Genomic DNA, 18,339 nt, shown 5'->3' on the forward strand with positions numbered 1-18,339 from the left:
TCAAACAAATACGATCTTCATCCAATTCTCTCTTAAGAATTCAGGCGAAAATTCAAGGGAGACGAGTGACGCCCTTTCTTAAATTCCTCGCTCTATTTTTAGACGCTTCTTTTTCCCGTTTTTTAAAATATTTTCAAAAGTAGAGCGGAATGTTTTCTGCCCATCGCCGTTAAAAATCCACCGAAGGATCCTCGGGAATAGTCGAATTAACAGAGAATTCTGGAGCCTTGGGTGACGCCATTGAAATCGACCTGCAGGTGTTTGTACCGACTAAAAAAAAATAACGTCCGAAAGTAAAACCGTTTCATACCTAATTTCGTTGGGCTGTTTTACACTTTTAATTAAACCCAAATGATTTAGAAATGACCAATTTTGAAATTAGTTGTTGAACTCCGTATAATTTTTCCGTCAAATTTCGCTGACTTTAAGCTCGTTGTTTCGGTTGTAATATTAATTATTAATTTCTGTTAATATTATTAATCGAAATTATTTATTTAACAGTACGCTGTCGCTATGTATAGATCGATAGCGCATTAATTAAGTGGCATCGTGTTAAAGTGCTCATCGAGGGTTTAAAAATATGTTAAGAACATTAACTCAAAAACGGAAACTGTGTTAATACTCGCCGTTTAAACTCTTTAAATGAAACTCCTGGAAATTGAAGAAGCTACGCCAGTGTTTAAATTCGTAGTGGAAGGTTTAGGATGGAGAAAATGTGAGCATTATTATTATAATTTTGTTATCTAATAATAATAATTAATGATATTTAAGCCAGAAACGGTAAAATTTCGATACGAATCCGAAACATTATACCAGTTAGAAAATTCTTCCCTAATTCAATATATCCCGAAATTAATGCATTAAACATTTATATTTTTCGATGAAATTATTTCGGGCACGACAGATATGTTAATGTTATTCTAACCTCGCTTATTACTTATTACATCAGCACTATCGAGTGGTCTTGATTTTATTAACACCATAATTTTTATATAATACATCCACTACCGGTACATTTTACAATGAGAGACAGTTTGGAAGTACTGTATATTGTTTCTCTCTTAAATTGTGTAATGTTTTTTTACTTGGTAAGTTCAATCCGTGATAGTTTCTGCTGAGAAATAAACAGACTAATACACTGATTCATCTTTTAAATTCCTTTCGTGGGGCCGTTCAAGTATTATATCAACAAAAATTGCCCTTTTGGATCACCCTCCGTCTAATCGTGTCATCAGGCCAGAATTCGCAAATACACACGGATTTTTGTCGGACAATTCTGTGACGACAGGGAGAAAATTAGACGGCGAGAGCAATTTTACATCATCAAAGACCCGCCCTCCTCTCATCGTCAGCTAAAAAAATCAATCTCCCCTTCCCATAAACTAATGACGTAATACTAGAATGATTTTTTTCATTTTAGCTGCCATTTCATTGAGTTTAATTCCCAATAATTTTCTATTTGCTTGTCTTTTCCTTAATTTTACAAATAATTATTTTTGTTACTTTCTAAAAGTAGAAAGTTTTTACTCGATATTCTTCATTTTTTTCCCCAAAGAAACGTACTTAATTATATACTTCTTTATTGTTATTAACATATTGTTGAAACACGAAGACGTCTGACATCTTAACTTATATAATTTATTCCATAAATTTGAGTTCTGTCATTGCGCAACTCATCAATTATTCCTTTTGCTTTTATTCTTCTATGATAAGTGTATGTCTTTATTAGATTTTCTGTATTCTGTTATAAGAATACAGGCGAATTGGGCAACGATCGGATAACTACATTATTATAAACCATTCGTTCAACCGTAGTTATCCCGTAGTTTAACATAGAGGAAAAATCATGTCCTATTGTAGTAAATTAGCTGTCATACGTACAGTACAACATCACGTTGAAAATTCGGTGCGTAACCTGTGAGATTACGATCAGCTTTAAAGCCATCTACATCCAATAGATCTCAGTTATGATTACCCAGTATATATATATATATATAGACTTATGAATCAAAGGTGCCTAATATGCCTAATATCCAGAAAAGACCAACCTTTTCTGGATGAGGGCTGCAAGGAAACTTAGTAGACTTCCGGCAGGTTTATACAGTTTTTCTTATGCAGGCTTGTAAGCTGCCGAGTAGCAAAAGAGCCATTAGCCTACACCAGATACTAAAATAAATGCTAATGATATGAAAACTAGTAATACCTGTGTATAGTATATTCTCATCTTTTAGTTTGAATGTACTGTACTTCGTCACGTATATCGGTTTAATTGGGGTTGCATAATGGTACTGGACGAGACAGAAAACAGGAAAATAAAATGACGTTACCAAAGTTCCGGGGGCGCACGTTAGGACTCGCGGGCTGAGGGTTGCTCACGACTGAATTAAACTATGTGTTCTAACAGTTTTAAATATAGATGACCTATAATTATTTAATATATCGTATAATTAAAATGATAAGATGCACAATAGAATAAGGGTTGTCAATAATGATATTTTACATCGTTAAAAAACAAAGTTATTAATTTGTAAAGTGTAGATTCTTAAATGAATGGAGGTTTAAGAAAAATACTTTACAGTGTATGCTTTATGCATACAATATGAAAAATGCTTTATGTTTTATAATGTATGTCTTTTTGTAAGCTTTATTCACCACCACTTCTATGTATGGTTACAATATTAAAAAATAATTTGTAGAATTCTACAATCGTTATCGTAATATTACTGTTTGGAAATCGAATCTATTTATGCGTAAAATTAATACATAGGCCTATATAAACATTTTGAAACGTAATCTTTCGAATTTAAACGAGATTGGAGACATATTTAAGTCTATCACCCGCGGCATCGCCATAGGTCGATGGCCCCACTTTGTCAAAGCATTTTATATAAATACAAGCAATTTTTTACTCAACCGTATTATATATTAGTTATCCTGGTCAGCATTCTCATACAAATTTCCTTCATTCCGGACCGGATTTAGACACCGACAAAATAAACACCTGATTAGATGGCGTAATTCATAAAAAAGAATATATTCTATAAAAACTCGGTGTAATCGACCTTCAGGCAAAGCCTGACTGTTCACCTGTCAAAAAATTGCGAAGAACGTTTTGCCACCTCCTTAAGAACCGAAATTCGTTAGAACGCGTAGGTAATATGCATATTAAGTAACGCCAACTTTCTTCCTAGCGACTAAATTTTGAAGTAAATTTTTTCTCAAAAATTGAAACCGCATACTGAGGACACACGAATACCAAATTTAGTTATAATTTCCTCAATAGTTCCTTTCTATAAAGCTCTGAATACCTACACTTTATCATCATCTATATAGTCTATAGTAATTAAAATTAAAACAATCTAATTTAACTTTTAAGGACACGTGTTTTGTATTAAAGTAAATTGCATTTTTCCGAACCAATTTTTTAAAATATAAGGGAAGCAAACAACTTGATTTTCTCCGAAAAGTATTTTTTAATGTACAGTACCGTTAATACAGCATACCTTGTTTTATATTTTCGGATTCGGATAAGTGAATTAACATGTAACGAATGAAATTACAAAGTACCAGCAGTATTTTACACGTGCTGTATTTATTTATTCATCAACGTGAAGTAGCATCTTACTGATCGTGTGGATCTGTCACAGCAAATACGTGTAGTTCGTGCATGACGTAAGAGAATTGCAGTGTGACGTCAGTGGGACAGAGAGAAAGGAGAAGTGGTGGTTCGAATAACTTGACATTCTGTTAATCGGAGTTCTACTGTAATTACACAATTGTCACGAAAAATTTTCTAGTTTAGGAGAAATCTTCGATCTTACTAAGGACGGATAAAACTATTGAAAGTATCAACCTTTTGTTTGGTCGGTTGTTTGTTTGGTGTTTTAGTAGAAAAGTATTTTTGAGTTATCGAAATGAAATCTCTTTTGGTCGACCGCCGACTCTGCTCTAATAAATATAGAAAATGACGAATACTATCGCTATTTTTAACAAAGTTTTAGGGTTTTTTCATAAAGAACTTAATTTATTACCACTTCATTTAAAATGTAGCAATCTTCTGTAATTTAATATGTTTCCGAGTTCGAATTCTCGAATGTTTTAATAGAGATAGCGTATCTTAGACAATATCTCGAATTTAAACGGCTCCTTGCCGAAATTATTAGCCTGTTTAAATTTGAAGTTTAACTAAAGTGTACAGTACATTAATTCTAATTTTGTTCGGAGAACCAAAATTAAGGCCGAAACGCTTACTATTTTACGTAATTAGAAGATGAAACTATTAAAATTGGCGTAGAACGTCTGGTTACGTAATCGATTTTAATTATAATTTACAGCGTGAATTATGATCGTTGCGTGACAAATCGGAAATGTCGAATTTAACTTAAAATTGGAAAATACAATTCGAGTCCAAAATTCATTTCTCAATCTATTATTATAAACGCCTGGCGATGACAATATAAAACAGAGTAAAAGGACACCGCGGCCGAAAGCTATTTATAGCACCTCGTTTTCTCAAAGCAAAATAGAGAGAAAAGGAAATCCAATTATTCTATATGCACGTTTAATTTTAGTCAAGTTTAGTGTGATTAGACGACTTAGTTATGGTTGCATAATTGCACTAGGCCAATAACGTAGCTAGGGGCGGTGAAAACGTCACGTTTGGTCTAATGCAACGAAAAGGAAAGTTCTAATTTTTGGTCGAGAGTAAAAGGATACAAGATGTCAGACATAATATAATTTTTGTACGGAAACACTACTTATTGTCGTCGGAAATTTCCTGCAATGATAAGGACTGTTCCTTTCTTGACCATCACACCTATTCGTATAGCGCTTAGTTGTGCCTAATTAATAACGCATTGCCCTAATCTTTTATACAGGTTTTCCCCCATATTTCTTCAGTTTTTGTCTAAGCATATTTGATGTGTATTATGTTGCGTTTTACGTGGGAGATGTAAAATTCAAGAACCACCGCGGGGGAAAATTCCTAGTTACACTACTGCACGAGGCAGAAGACGGGAAATTTTTTTTTTTTTTTTTTACAGGTTATCGAAACTCCGGGGGCCGCGAGTTGCTTACTACTGATCTATAGTATAAAGATTCGCAATATTTAAACAATTATCTCAATTTCTCGTTGTTTACACAAAGTTGTTCGGTCTCTGTACGAGTGTTTTCATTCACAAAGAGTAAAGTTATTTTTTTCCCGTTAGAGTTCGGTGACTTTTATATAAACAGATAATACGCGTGCAGTGATGAGTCGTTACTTGTTTGGAACAATTTACAGCGAAAGATGTGAAGTATCTGTACGATCCACTTTTATTTAGGATTCAGATTTAACCATTTCAATGTAAGAATCGGATGTTATTTCGCAAACCGAACTTAATCTTCCACTTTTAGATCCCACGTAGAAAATTTTGTTGGTGTAAGCAGGAGAGATCATCAATACGCCGTGATAAGTGATCTGGCATCTTAAATGCCACTTTAAATGGCACCCGAGGAAACGTGCGTGTCAACACCCACTGAAGTGACACAACTCGTCACGTCAGTGTCAGACGATTGCAGCAGGCTCCATTTTTGTCAGCTGTTACTAGAAATTTAGTTCAAAAGAAAACTGTTTTTAATTTTTTCTAGTCTTTAATTTTCGTTAACCACAAATAGCAAACAGTTCGTTGTAAACACGAAAGACGATCCAGATTTCAACATACAATTTGCTGGATTAATTGACATTTTCTCGCCAACAAGGATGCTACCCAAAAAGACGTTTTTGGGTGCGGCATCACAACTAGTATAATTAATTAATATTCACTAAGTCCAAAGCATCATCATCGGAGGCAGCCACGGTTAATGAATTGCTACTAGATCATTCTGGTTTGCTTTGAGTCGCACGTGACTCAAAGCAAATCGAAACGATCTGGTGTTCTGGCAGTAACATACAAATTACTGCCAGAACACTTGTGCGCTCCGCCTAACATAATAATCGAGGAAAATAAAACATTTTTGTCTGGCGAATTGCAGTTTATATTATTAAATCGAAATAGGATTCTTTGAAATTTAAAAAATATACGAACCGATTAACCCGAAACTATCGTTAAGGAGGCGGGAGAAGCGTCTTCCTTTGGGCGTGCATGGCATCGTAGATCCCCGATACTGCAGTGAAGTCTGAGATAGTTAAGTACAAATACTGGAAATTATTACTTTTTTTCATTTATATCTGAATTCCGAGCATTTGTTTTTCGTCACAGATCTTGTTAATGCTAGTTGAACGCATACATTTTCGGGAATGTGGAAAACGAAACTCCGCGCCAATTTACGATGTACAGTACAGTAAGTGCACCTACTATAATAAATTTTAAGGGAGAAAGAGAGAGAGAGAGAGAGCGAGAGAGGAAAAAAAAATCTTTTATAACGAAAAATGTCAAAAATATTTTCTGGGAAATTTACCCATCACCTGGAATTCTGGTCACTTAGGTAAGTATCGATAAAAGACGAAAACGTTTAAATCGGGCCTATAGGATTTTGGAGATCGGATCGAAAACGGCCCCATTCTTTCAGATGCTCTATCAATCGTTAGCTTCCTGAAAACGAGATCCGAGGCTCATTCTTTCGATAATCTTAGCTTCAAGACCAAGATCGTCTCTCAAGAAACAAAGGTATTTTGTCTCGAACGCGAACGCGATCGCGATCCTTTAGCTTCCGTTCCTAGTGTAATATCGTAGTTGTTCTTTTGTATCGCTTATGAGTTTACTTTCAAGTATAACATTTAAATTTTTTACGATACAATATGCATAAAATGATAAAATTGTGTAAGTGAAGTAGATTAATTCTGAATTCGTAAATTAAATACAAACCTCCGAACCATATTCTTCTGACGCTTTACTCTCCTATATTGGAGTTCCCCTCCTCCTGATGTCCATCAGTGCTATCACCGATAAACAATCTTCGCGTCTTCAGAATAAGTTAAATAACAAAATTCTAAGGACGCCGTTTATTCCTCTATTACTGTAAATCTATGATGTAACTCCGGCTTATGCATGATTGTAAAATTACATATTGGGGTAAAGAAACGATCTGCCAAGAGAGAATGCATACCGCGGGGACTTTCTGAGAAACTGGCGTTAGATATAGAAGTATGAAGAAAACCCGGAAAAGGCGCGTAGCCAACCCTGGGTAAAGCTCGAACCCATAACAGTCGGCAACTAGTGGGCTGGCAAAACGGCTCTGAACTGAATGACTCAGTGGGGTACACTCGAGTCACTAAATTTGGTTGACATTATCTTATAAAATGCGACCATTTTATAAAATAATGTTTAAACCAAAACCTAAATTTAGCATGCATTACTATTGTAAATTGTACATGTCAACTTTAAAGTTTGACATTAGATAATCTACAAGTATTAGGCGATTCAGCAAATTTACGAAAGTTAAATATCACAAACGGCAGCATCGAAGTTGCTGGACAGAAAAAGCATGTTTGTACCCTAAAACTGATTGTAACTTCTGGTTACGCACGCGATCTGCACTGGTCGACGTCAAAAAATGTAATGCCTTTTCTATGGGAAAAATCCTTTTCCAAAAAGTCTCGAAAACGGAGCAGGTAGAACCAGTCTTTTGAATCGATTTTAATTCTTCTATTATAACGTACTGTACCGACCGTTTCAGAATTTTGAAAATAGAATCTATTAATTTTTTTACGAACTTTCTAGATTTTAAAAATCCTTAGAAAATTAATGAATTAGATTACAGATGAGTAAATGCTTGTACTTATTTATCTGAGAAAAACCCTTAAGTGAAAAATCCTGACTTAATTATCGAAAAGTACACAGGTTGTTACCCACGCCTGTAAAAGCAAAAGTAATCCTTTCGAGAGATTTAAATGATCAAATTGAGATTCATCTTCCGGACGATAAAAGCAGGTAGACCGGTACACGCGACCCAGTTCATTAACCGCCTTGTTTCTTTAAACGGTACGAACCAGTTAATGAAACGAAGTCTGCATTACGCGCCGATTTTGGAAAATGACGTGGCTGCAGAGAGAGGGTTAACCCAAGATTTCTTTCGGGGGGGTCTATTATCCTCCTCGGAGATTAAAAATGGCTCTCAAATAAAGCAATTTTATAAAAAACACACAAAGAATTATTGTTTATATATACTGTACGTATATATATTGACCGACTACTTGCAGTTGTCACCTCCCTCAGATAAGAAAGTTACCCAGGAGAATGTTTTCTGCAAGAAACACTTAACTCACCTGTAGACCAATCTAGATCAGCGTTTCTTAAGACTTTTCGGATTACCGCTCTCTTTTAATGCATATATTTGTTTCAAAATGAAGTTTTGTCCCTCTTATTTTCCTACTTTCTACTGCCCCTTGAGTTTTCTATCGTCTTTAGGTAGCGGTAGCGCCAACTTTGAGAATCACGGATCTAGATTGTAATGTTCTCCACTGTATTCACGTTCGTCACCCAAGAGAGGTAAGAACAACTGCCCTTGGCTAAGATTCAAATAGTTTTGTGAAACTGTCAGTAAATTGACAGACTACTCTTACCAACGAAATATACTAGAAATATTTCTGGTCGTTATTTTCTTTAAATGGTCTTTAACATATTATGACTTGATCTTTGCCAGAGTACATTTATTTTGTATTAATTCTGATATTTTGTTAATGAAATTTATCAGCATCAGTTTCAGAAATAATAATGTAAATACTTTGCAATTATATATTATCATACTGTATTTAAATTTACGGGCTTATCACACATATGGGACACTATTATACTAAGTTACAACAGTACAGTACAGTACAGTACATACAATTTAGACCATTTTTATTTATGTTATGAATATGTTAATAAATAAAAATGGTCTAAATTGTATGTACAGCACTATATAACTTAGTATAGTAGTGTCTTGTATGTTTAATAAGCCCATAAATTTAAATACAATATAATAGTAAAATATATATAAAATAGATATATTTGGGCAAGTAGTAGTTTAATAAAGTTACATCAATTATTTAAATTAATGGGAAAATGGCACGACAGATACTTTTATTTTCATTTAGATAAGTTCGTCTGCCTAGTCAAGGAATGGGATGTACAGTAAATTCATCTTTAGTCTAACAAATGCATTTTATAATATCTGAACTTTAATTTTTCCAACAGAAAATTAGATCCACATCGTGCCGTTTGGATAGACAAATTTACATTGAATAAGTTGCAATTCCCGTGTCAGAATTTAATCCTAATTTTACACTTTAAATTTACTTCAGGTATTAAGCCTTTCTTTCTTGTAGTAACTTCAGAACTTCATTGCAGTTCTTCTCCGCCAGATAGCGATGCTGCTCTATTTCTTGTAATACCTGTTTCCAAAGGAAAAAAGAAAATCAGTTATGGATTCTGAGATAAAAACAATTCCATTAAAAAATTAAATAAAGATAATGAAAACCTAATTGGAAAGTAACTCCTTTATATATAACATCATTAATAAAAATGGCAATTTTACTCACAGCCTAGGTAAAAAAATTACAGTATGCTCCTATGCATAAATATATATTGGATCTATAAGTTTGTAAACTAAAGATAAAGATTATTCAGAGAATGAAGTTTGCTGGTTTGGGTCATAGATTTGCCATGGCAAATGGTGTTATGACTTTTTTTCTGGCTTTGTTTGATGAAACACGACAATACAACACATGGATGATTTGCCAAAGGAGTACCTCCCAGGAGGTTGTTCTAAGGGTAACTGACCCATTTAGGTGTTTAGATGAACAATGCCGTTTGTTTAGGCTCAAACCCACCACCAGTGTTCAGTGGTTTTACCTACATGGTAAATGTTAGGAATGGGGTTTTTGAAACATATGTTAAATAAAGAACTTCAGATAAAATAAGCAATTAATGGACACTGCAAAACAAACGTTATTATATTAATGGACAATGGTTCAATAATTGGTAATCAGTGATGATATAGGGATGGGTGTGCATATGGCTGTTACTGGTGCTATTGACAGGAGTGATGGATTAATGGACCAACAGAGCACTACTGTATATTAACACCATAACAAGTATATATACCAAATAAATTATAAAAAAACTTATTATATATGTAACATTTTTCTTTCCTTTAACTATAACTCCACTCATCCAAACAACCCCTTAAATAATTAGTTTGAATAAGGGAGAGATACATCATTTTTTTTTCTTTTTTTTATAGAATGAGTAAGTTGTTGGTAATTAATTTTTGAATGATTCGAAACCAGCGATTGCCAACCGTTGGTGTGGACCACTGATGGTCTGCGAGAAAATTTTGGCAGTCTGTGGAAAAATTTGGACATTGATCAACTCAAGGTTATGTGAGATGATATGAAATAAATGCAAAATGCTTGGTTGCTTTTTCTTACTCATTGGGAATTTTTAATGAATTTTAAACCAAACATGAAATGACTATTATCAATAAATAATAATGTCAGTAAAATAATAAATAATGTGAGTGAGATTGTCATCCTTTGAAGAAGAGAGCCAAGAATCCATAAATTTATTTCAAACAAGCAACAACAAATGTCACACTAATTTGTTATAATTATACAAGTGAATTTTATATTAATACAGTAAAATGGAACTTTTATGATCATTATTCTATAGATGTTTGTATAGTTTAAAAAAAAAATTTATGACAGTGGTCTGAGGAATTTAAAATTGTGAGTTTAGTGGTCTGTCAGGTAGAAAGGCTGGTGACCGCTGTTCTGGTTATTGGCATTTTTGCATTTAAATCATTAAACATATAATATATTAAATTACATAAAAATAAATGATATTAACAAGATTTGACATCTTTTTGGTTACTAATTAAATTAATATAAATAGATACTAATAGATAAAAAACAGATAGATATTAATAGTTTTTTAAAAATCTTTATTGGTTTTCTGTGTTTTTAAGGAACTTTTTTAAGAGTGGGCAGTTGTGTAGCCTAAAAAGGAAGGTCCAGCTGTCTATGATTTGTTCTAGAACACTAAATAAAAATGGTAATCGTCTGAAATATTTCTAGAGCGACTTTGTCTTCTATTTGTACAAAAATAATTATTCATCCAATGGAAATTCAAATAAATAGATGCTTTTACCTCATTTTTATATTTTTCATCCTTGATTCCTTCTGTATTGATGGTTACATTCCAATAAGCACCAAGCACACCTGTTTCTAAGCATTTCACACCAACCTGTATAAATTATAAAATTTTTATCATAAAAATATGAAAAATAGCCAATTTGACAAAAATGGTTTTTATTTATTAAACAATTTGATATTTCTACAATTTCACTAAATTACAGGAATATCAAAATTACCAATACTTTAAAATAATTTTAATTTACATAGTGGAATACATTTTAATTGGAGAGAAAAAGAACATTTATAAAATTAAGACAAACCTGATCTTTATAAATGATTTAAATGAAATAATTAACAAACTTTAAATTCTCAAATATTTACCTAAAAAGCTCTTTGTTCAATATTTTATGAACACAAGGAAGCATGAGCTAGGATGAAATATTGAATAATTAATCCAATATTATGTCATCTCATATTCATAAAATATTGATTAAAGATGACATGTTCAGTCCGAAACCTGCAAAGATGACCTCATTCAATTTAATCATTGTGAGAAAATCCTTCCTTCTGAAGAAATAAGAAATATCTTGAATTTTTTTAATTGTTTACAAGTAAAACATTCATAACTTGGCTGGAGTATTTTTAAATCAAATCTCTCAATTATAAAAAATGCTTATGAGTATAATATATTCATTTGAGATTTCCACTTTTTATATTTTTACTAATAACTTTAAAAATACCAGAAGTTTCAAAAGATTTTCTTAGAACAATAATCATCAAATGAATGTAAACTCAAATATTCATTCATTCATTGTTTTACTAAGTTGAAATATATAACATAAATCTGTTCTCAAGAATAATACCACCTTTTCTATTTAAAGAATAAAGGTCATCACCATATACTACAAACATTACTGTAAGATTATTATGTAGATTATTGCTTAAATTCCTACAAAGAAGTATTATATTATATTAATAGATTTTTAAATTTATGCCCATTATAAATTGAAAGAAATTCATAATGTATTCACAGTAATTAATTGATCAGCATTAATATGATTAGATTAACATAAAAAAATACCACAAAATTTTAAAAATTACTTCAGACTGTTAAGACTATTTCAGAATTTAAACTATTTAGAGAAGTTAATTGCTTGAAAGACCTTTCAAGCAATCAACCTTTGAAGATTAGAATATGTGCAAACTACATCAATTATATTATTAGTTTAAGACAAACCTGAAGATCAGATTTTGTACCAATATTTGCAACAACAGCCAATTCCTTTGTTGCTTCCCACACTTTGCTCACAGCTCTAGCAAGATTCATGGGAACAGCAATAGCTTTCTTTAATCCTGCCTCCATTGCAGCATCTCTCCTATAAACATAAAAAACATTTAATTTTTAAAAAATATATTTTACTGTCATTAGTAAAATAATAACTATCATTCAAAATATTATTATTAAAGAAAATATATTTTTATAAAATTCTTTATAAAATTTACTGATATTGAATGATAAACATCTAATCAGGATCTATAATAAATATTCAATAAGAATAGCACAATGTCTGTAAGAAGTCAGCTAAAAAAAGCACCAAAATAAATTACAGTAGAGCATCGATTATCCGACCCCCGATTAACCGTTACATCGGTTAACCGACCGCGTTCCAGTCGGCAAATTCAAATGTCTGCTAGTGATGCGGTGCTACAACATTTGGCTATGTCTTGGCTACTTTAATATTATTTTTGTTAAATTTTTGCGTGTTTTAGCTGGCAACACTGGCTCGACCATGAAAGGGAGGCCAGTATTTAAACCATGCTTAATTTTTTATTTTGTCTTTATTTTGTGGAAAATAAAGAAATCATTTTTAACGACACAATAGCGACGATTATTATTTAAAAAAATTTTGTTAGGCTTAACATCGATGAAAATTCAATGCGAAGTAGGTTAATAGCGATATACTAATATACTATACTAATAATGTATTTTTTCATACTTTTCGGTTATCCGTTTTTTCAGTTATCCGACCAACCCCAGTCCCCAATTGAGTCGAATAATCGATGCTCTACTGTATTATTATTAATACTTTGTGTCTTCAGTTTAGAATAAATAAGACAACAGAATAACTTTTAAATTTATTCTAAAATGTATTCTGCTACCTTATTCATTCTACAATGAAGACATCCAAATAATAAAGGCAAAAGTACTCTTTGTTTTTTGAAGTAATTTGTTTGTATTGTTGTTGTGTTCTTCTCATTTATTATTTATATCTAGTATTTTGACAGCTAGAGGATTAAAATTATTTGAAGTTAATGTACAAAGTCTGATCAAAAAGCTTACAGATAAAAAAATCTGTAAGCTTTTTGAAGTTTAATCAGTACAGCTTTAATCAGTACAGCCTTCATTATTTATAATTTTCTATAAATAAATTAATTGATATTTTTCCCTTAAAAATACACACATGGCTGTCATTTTTTCTCCAGATCACAGAATATTTTTCATATTCATCTTTTGTATAGACTTCCTTTTTCACTGATCTTTTATTATCCTGTCTAACAACTGAAAATGCAAATCCTTTAATTTTTTAGCATAGAAAAAAGAATAGCACAATGTCTGTAAGAAGTCAGCTAAAAAAAAGCACCAAAATAAAAGTTTATTATTAATACTTAATAACAGAATAACTTTTATTCTTATTCATTCTTTTGCCTAACAATAAAGTTAGGTGAAGATAAATCTGTAGTATATTAGAGTTGTGAAGTGACTGTCAAAAATTATGCTCAGAAACTGAATAGTGAATGCAGATCACACATCACCATCATGCTGTAGAACCCAGAAACTGTACTCTGGTCACTCTAAGAATTATTTCAGATAAGAGACAAAGGCTATCTTCTGGAGTAATTGAAATATGAATGCCTGCTCTTGGTGTCAGCAACCTTCCAGTTGCTGATGTCATGCTGATGCAAAGGTTCATAGTGCAAACACGGACAAACCCAAACATGTTATACATGCTTGGGTTTGTTTGTACTTGTTTGCATACATTCACTTATAAAGATTGATAAATTTGAAATAAAAATTTATAAGAAAAAATCTGTGCCTCAGTTTACACTCTAAATTGTCCAAAAGACCCATTTTTTGGATAAAGTGGCCTTTTACGCTTTAATCAGTACAGTTCACAAAATATTATGTAATTGGAACCTTCTACAAAAGCACCAAATCAAATGTAGCTTTATATGACTTATGAAATTAATAAAAGAACTTTTGTGAATTTAATTAAGAAAAAGCATAATAATTGTATTAGGTCATAAAAACATAATGACAACAGAAGGCTTTCAATTCATTTCTACTGATCTGATATCTTGAATAAGTTAACAAAATATATGAGTAGTTATGATTATCATATAACAATGAAAAGGAATTTCTTTTCTTTTTAGATTATCAGAAACAATAACATTCAGATACAAAAGTTGAAACCAGTAGGAACTGTAGGTCCTAATAATGAGCACTAGTAATGGGAGCTTTTATAGCTACAACAAAGTAATTGAAGAATTAAGGAGATTAAACATAGTATCTGTTATGAAGATACATCTCATTCCCTACTCCATATAGTTTTGGAGAAAAATATGGATGTATTGTAAAATAAGACAAAATTATTAGAAAAAGCTTTGAACATGGTATCACTAAAAATGTGAACGATGCCACATCCATCAGTGTCAAATGCATGGCTTATCTCCATGACTGTTTAGAAAATATTTTTTTTAGAACTATATTTGGCTCCATTTATTTATTCACTTTATTGGGCTGCAATTTGAAAAAATTGTAGACCTATACTTTCCCATTGTCATCTGTTTATTTGTCTGTCTTTCCTTAATCTCGAGAACAGAATTACATAGATGAAAGAGAAGACCAGATATGGAAATCTTAGAGGCAAGAAGCTCTGATTAACTATATATGAACTTCTGATGCAAACTGGAAGTCATGTTATTTCAATTCAAACTGTTTTCCTGAAAACAGTTAATAGACAACCAGCACGACTCCATTGCTAACGGAAAAGTATGATGCACTAGGGCAAGACACTACAGTACTAATTTGAGGCGGAGAGTATATATTTTATTACATTTAATTTTTTATTTATTTTGCTTATGTTTGAATCATAAATTTTAATTTTAAGTTATTTTTGTTTTGTCTTTATACCAATGCAGTGTGTTTCTATAATGATGCATTTAGGTGAACTTAGTTCTTATTCTTATGTTGAAAAGGAATTTTTAACGAAATTTTTTTGTAAAAAAAATAGCTGAAATTATTACTATTTTAAATTAGAGAAATAAAATAATGTTTAAGAACATACACTGCCTCTTCTTCTACAGTAGTTCTTGGAAGTTTGAGAGCAGCCTAAAAAAATAATCAACTTTAAGATCATTTTTAATTATTGCAAATAAAATATTTTAAATTATAAATTACTATTAAAATTCATACAAATTTATAACTACAATAATGCTGACTACAAAAATAAATTCTTTATTAAAATATAAGAATTACTTTTTCTGGTTATGCAAAGTAGTCAAACTGTCAACTCTCAAGAAATCCAAGTTTATTTCTAATAAACATTATCAGAAATTCTTTGTAATACTTAATTTAGAGATTTGAAGATATGTAAATTAACTATTATGAGAACTTTAAAACTTCTCAAAATGTCTTCTTAGTGAAAATAAACTTAAGACTTCTTGATAAAATAATTTTCTTTAATAATTTAAATTAAACATTTCTCATATCACAAGATTTGTATAAACATAAATTTTGTGTTGAATCCTTGACATTTTTTCTTGATCTAAACAATCCTAATCCAACATAGGCTATAAATAAGATTGTTTATTCTCACTAAAGGTTACAGTATAATTTCAGACTAGTTTTCAGAATTTTGAATTATTTATGTAAATTTATTTTAATACCATTGTTTTATTTATATATAAAAAGCCATTAAATAAATTAAATAAAGCAATTCAAAATTTAAATTTTGTAAAGTTAAATTTATTTTACACAAACAATATAATTTGATTGTTTTTAAATATTCTGACAAAGTTTCAGTGTAGCAACAGTGAAAATATTGATTAAAACAGTTTACTTTTACATCAGTTATGCATTTAAATTCACAATATATGCCTATTAAAATGCCTGAAATATGTATTATGTATGTTAAAAGTGACAGTATGATACACTTTTACTTTTAGCAGATAGGGGATGACACCAGGGCTACTCAAAGGTATTGCCTAGGGTGAAAATGGAGGAGAATGATGATTTAGAGGAAAAGGCTGAAGGTGAAATAATAAATAAGGATAGGAAAGGGGATGAAATGGAAGTCCCAAGGGCACTTGTATCACTTTTATTTAAAACAAACTTAAAAATTTACATTCAGTTGTGGAACAGTAGCTAAGAATTACAGAAGTGCCCTAAATGATACACACTCAAACATAACTTATTTACAATACCCATTGTACTTGCAATGGGATAACTGACAAAGTTCCTTATGACAAGACAATAAACAATTTAACAATATGTACAAACAGAATACAAGCCCATGTTACAGAAGTGACATAAGCAAGGGATACTCACAAACTGAATAAACAAACCATTGCGACTTGCAATGGGAGATTAACAAGACTATTAACACAGGGCATGAAACAATGAACGTATGCCGAGAAATCACCACGTGTGTTACAAAAGAAAAAAATAATAATAATAATTGACTACACAAAAGCATGCCAAACTAGTGGTAGATGAACAAACTTATGAAACATTGCAACTTGCAATGGGAATCAAAAATCCTCACTAGGGAAGAAAATAAACAGATATATACATGATAATATCACGTACTAAACAAAAGTGCTCTGGATATGGGGGACCACTATGAATACAATACACATTGCAATTTGCAATGGGAGACCGACAATTTTCTGTGAAACAGGTTATCTGACACTTGCAAGAGTCCTGCCTAGTCTTCTTAGTATCTGAAGATATTGAAAGCCTGAGTTGAATGTGGGAAGAAGCACCATAGATTTATTTTATGATGTAGACATAGGTTTAGTCTGTGAAGATGAAGTTCGCGTTGACTGCTTTGTGGAACAGCATTGAAAACACCAAGTATGTATATTTAGTCTGTGAAGGTGAAATCCCTATTCAGTGCTTTTGTAGAGCACTTTTGAAGACATCAAGAATGTATGTTTAGTTTCTGGGAGTGAAGGTATCATTGAGTGCTCCTGTGGAATCGATGAAGACATTTAGTTCTGTATATAAGTCTTTATTGTTGAAGGCACTCAAAGGCACCCAATTCCATCCTGAGGAAAGGTCCTTTTGTAGAAGTGGAACTCTTTGAGTATCAAAAGTAGCACAGTCAAATATAAGATGATGAACATCTTGCAGGGTTTGTCTGTCGCAATTACAGTAGTTACCGTCTCGAAAATGGAACCTATGGAGATAACTCCGTAGGTTTCCATGGCCCGTGATGAATTGGGAAGTGGTATGGTTGATTTTCAGGTGTTTCCATTTAATATAAATTTAAATTTTTAGGTTGAAATGCATACATACTTTATTTTTGTCTGCAAGCAAATCTTACTACATCTATCATGTAACTTTTTTAAGTGGGAGAAGATAAACATGCAACAATAGGGTTGACACAAGGGATTTGAAAATTATGATGTCACCAAACATCTTTTAGAATAATGATTGTGTACCTTCCACATAAAACAAATCAATTATGAATAAAATTTTATAACTTTTTATGTCAGCGGTTGCCAACCTTTCCGACCTCACAGACCACTAAACTAACAATTCTGAATCCTGCAAAACCACTGTCATAATTTTTTAAAACAATACAAACATCTATAAAATAGTGAATTTATAGAATAATGATCATAAAAGTTCCATTTTACTTTATTTATATAAAATTCACTTGTTTAATTATAGCAAATTAGTGTCATTTGTTGCTGCTTGTTTGAAATAAGTTTATGGATTCTTGGCTCTTTTCTTCAAAGAACATCAAATGCACTCACATTATTATTTATTGATAATAGTCATTTCATGTTTATTTTAAGATTTGAAAATAAAAACTCCCAATGAATAAGAAAAAGCAACCAAGCAATTTGCATCTCTTTCATAATATCGCTTGTAACCTTGCATTGATCAATGTTCCAAATTTCTCCACAGATTACTGGTTGGCAACTTCTGTTCTTTGCTATGTAATCAATCA

At 31.7% G+C, this 18,339-nt stretch overlaps 1 protein-coding gene across 1 annotated transcript in view; it reads right to left on the reverse strand.

Moving 5' to 3' along the window:
• Nucleotides 1–9,120: 9,120 nt before the first annotated feature.
• Nucleotides 9,121–18,339, reverse strand: part of LOC136989588 (formimidoyltransferase-cyclodeaminase-like) — a 43,374-nt gene continuing 34,155 nt past the window's right edge. The window contains exons 10-13 of the mRNA XM_067287807.1: nt 15,445–15,488; nt 12,336–12,474; nt 11,112–11,207; nt 9,121–9,355 (exon numbers count right to left, since the gene is read on the reverse strand). Of these exons, the coding sequence (XP_067143908.1) occupies nt 9,269–9,355; nt 11,112–11,207; nt 12,336–12,474; nt 15,445–15,488 (366 nt within the window). The 3' untranslated portion in view covers nt 9,121–9,268. The remainder of the gene's footprint in view (nt 9,356–11,111; nt 11,208–12,335; nt 12,475–15,444; nt 15,489–18,339) is intronic.

The sequence above is a fragment of the Centruroides vittatus genome, unplaced genomic scaffold (assembly GCF_030686945.1).
Source record: "Centruroides vittatus isolate TY-2023 unplaced genomic scaffold, ASM3068694v2 contig_13, whole genome shotgun sequence".
NCBI classification, from domain to species: Eukaryota; Metazoa; Arthropoda; class Arachnida; order Scorpiones; family Buthidae; genus Centruroides; species Centruroides vittatus.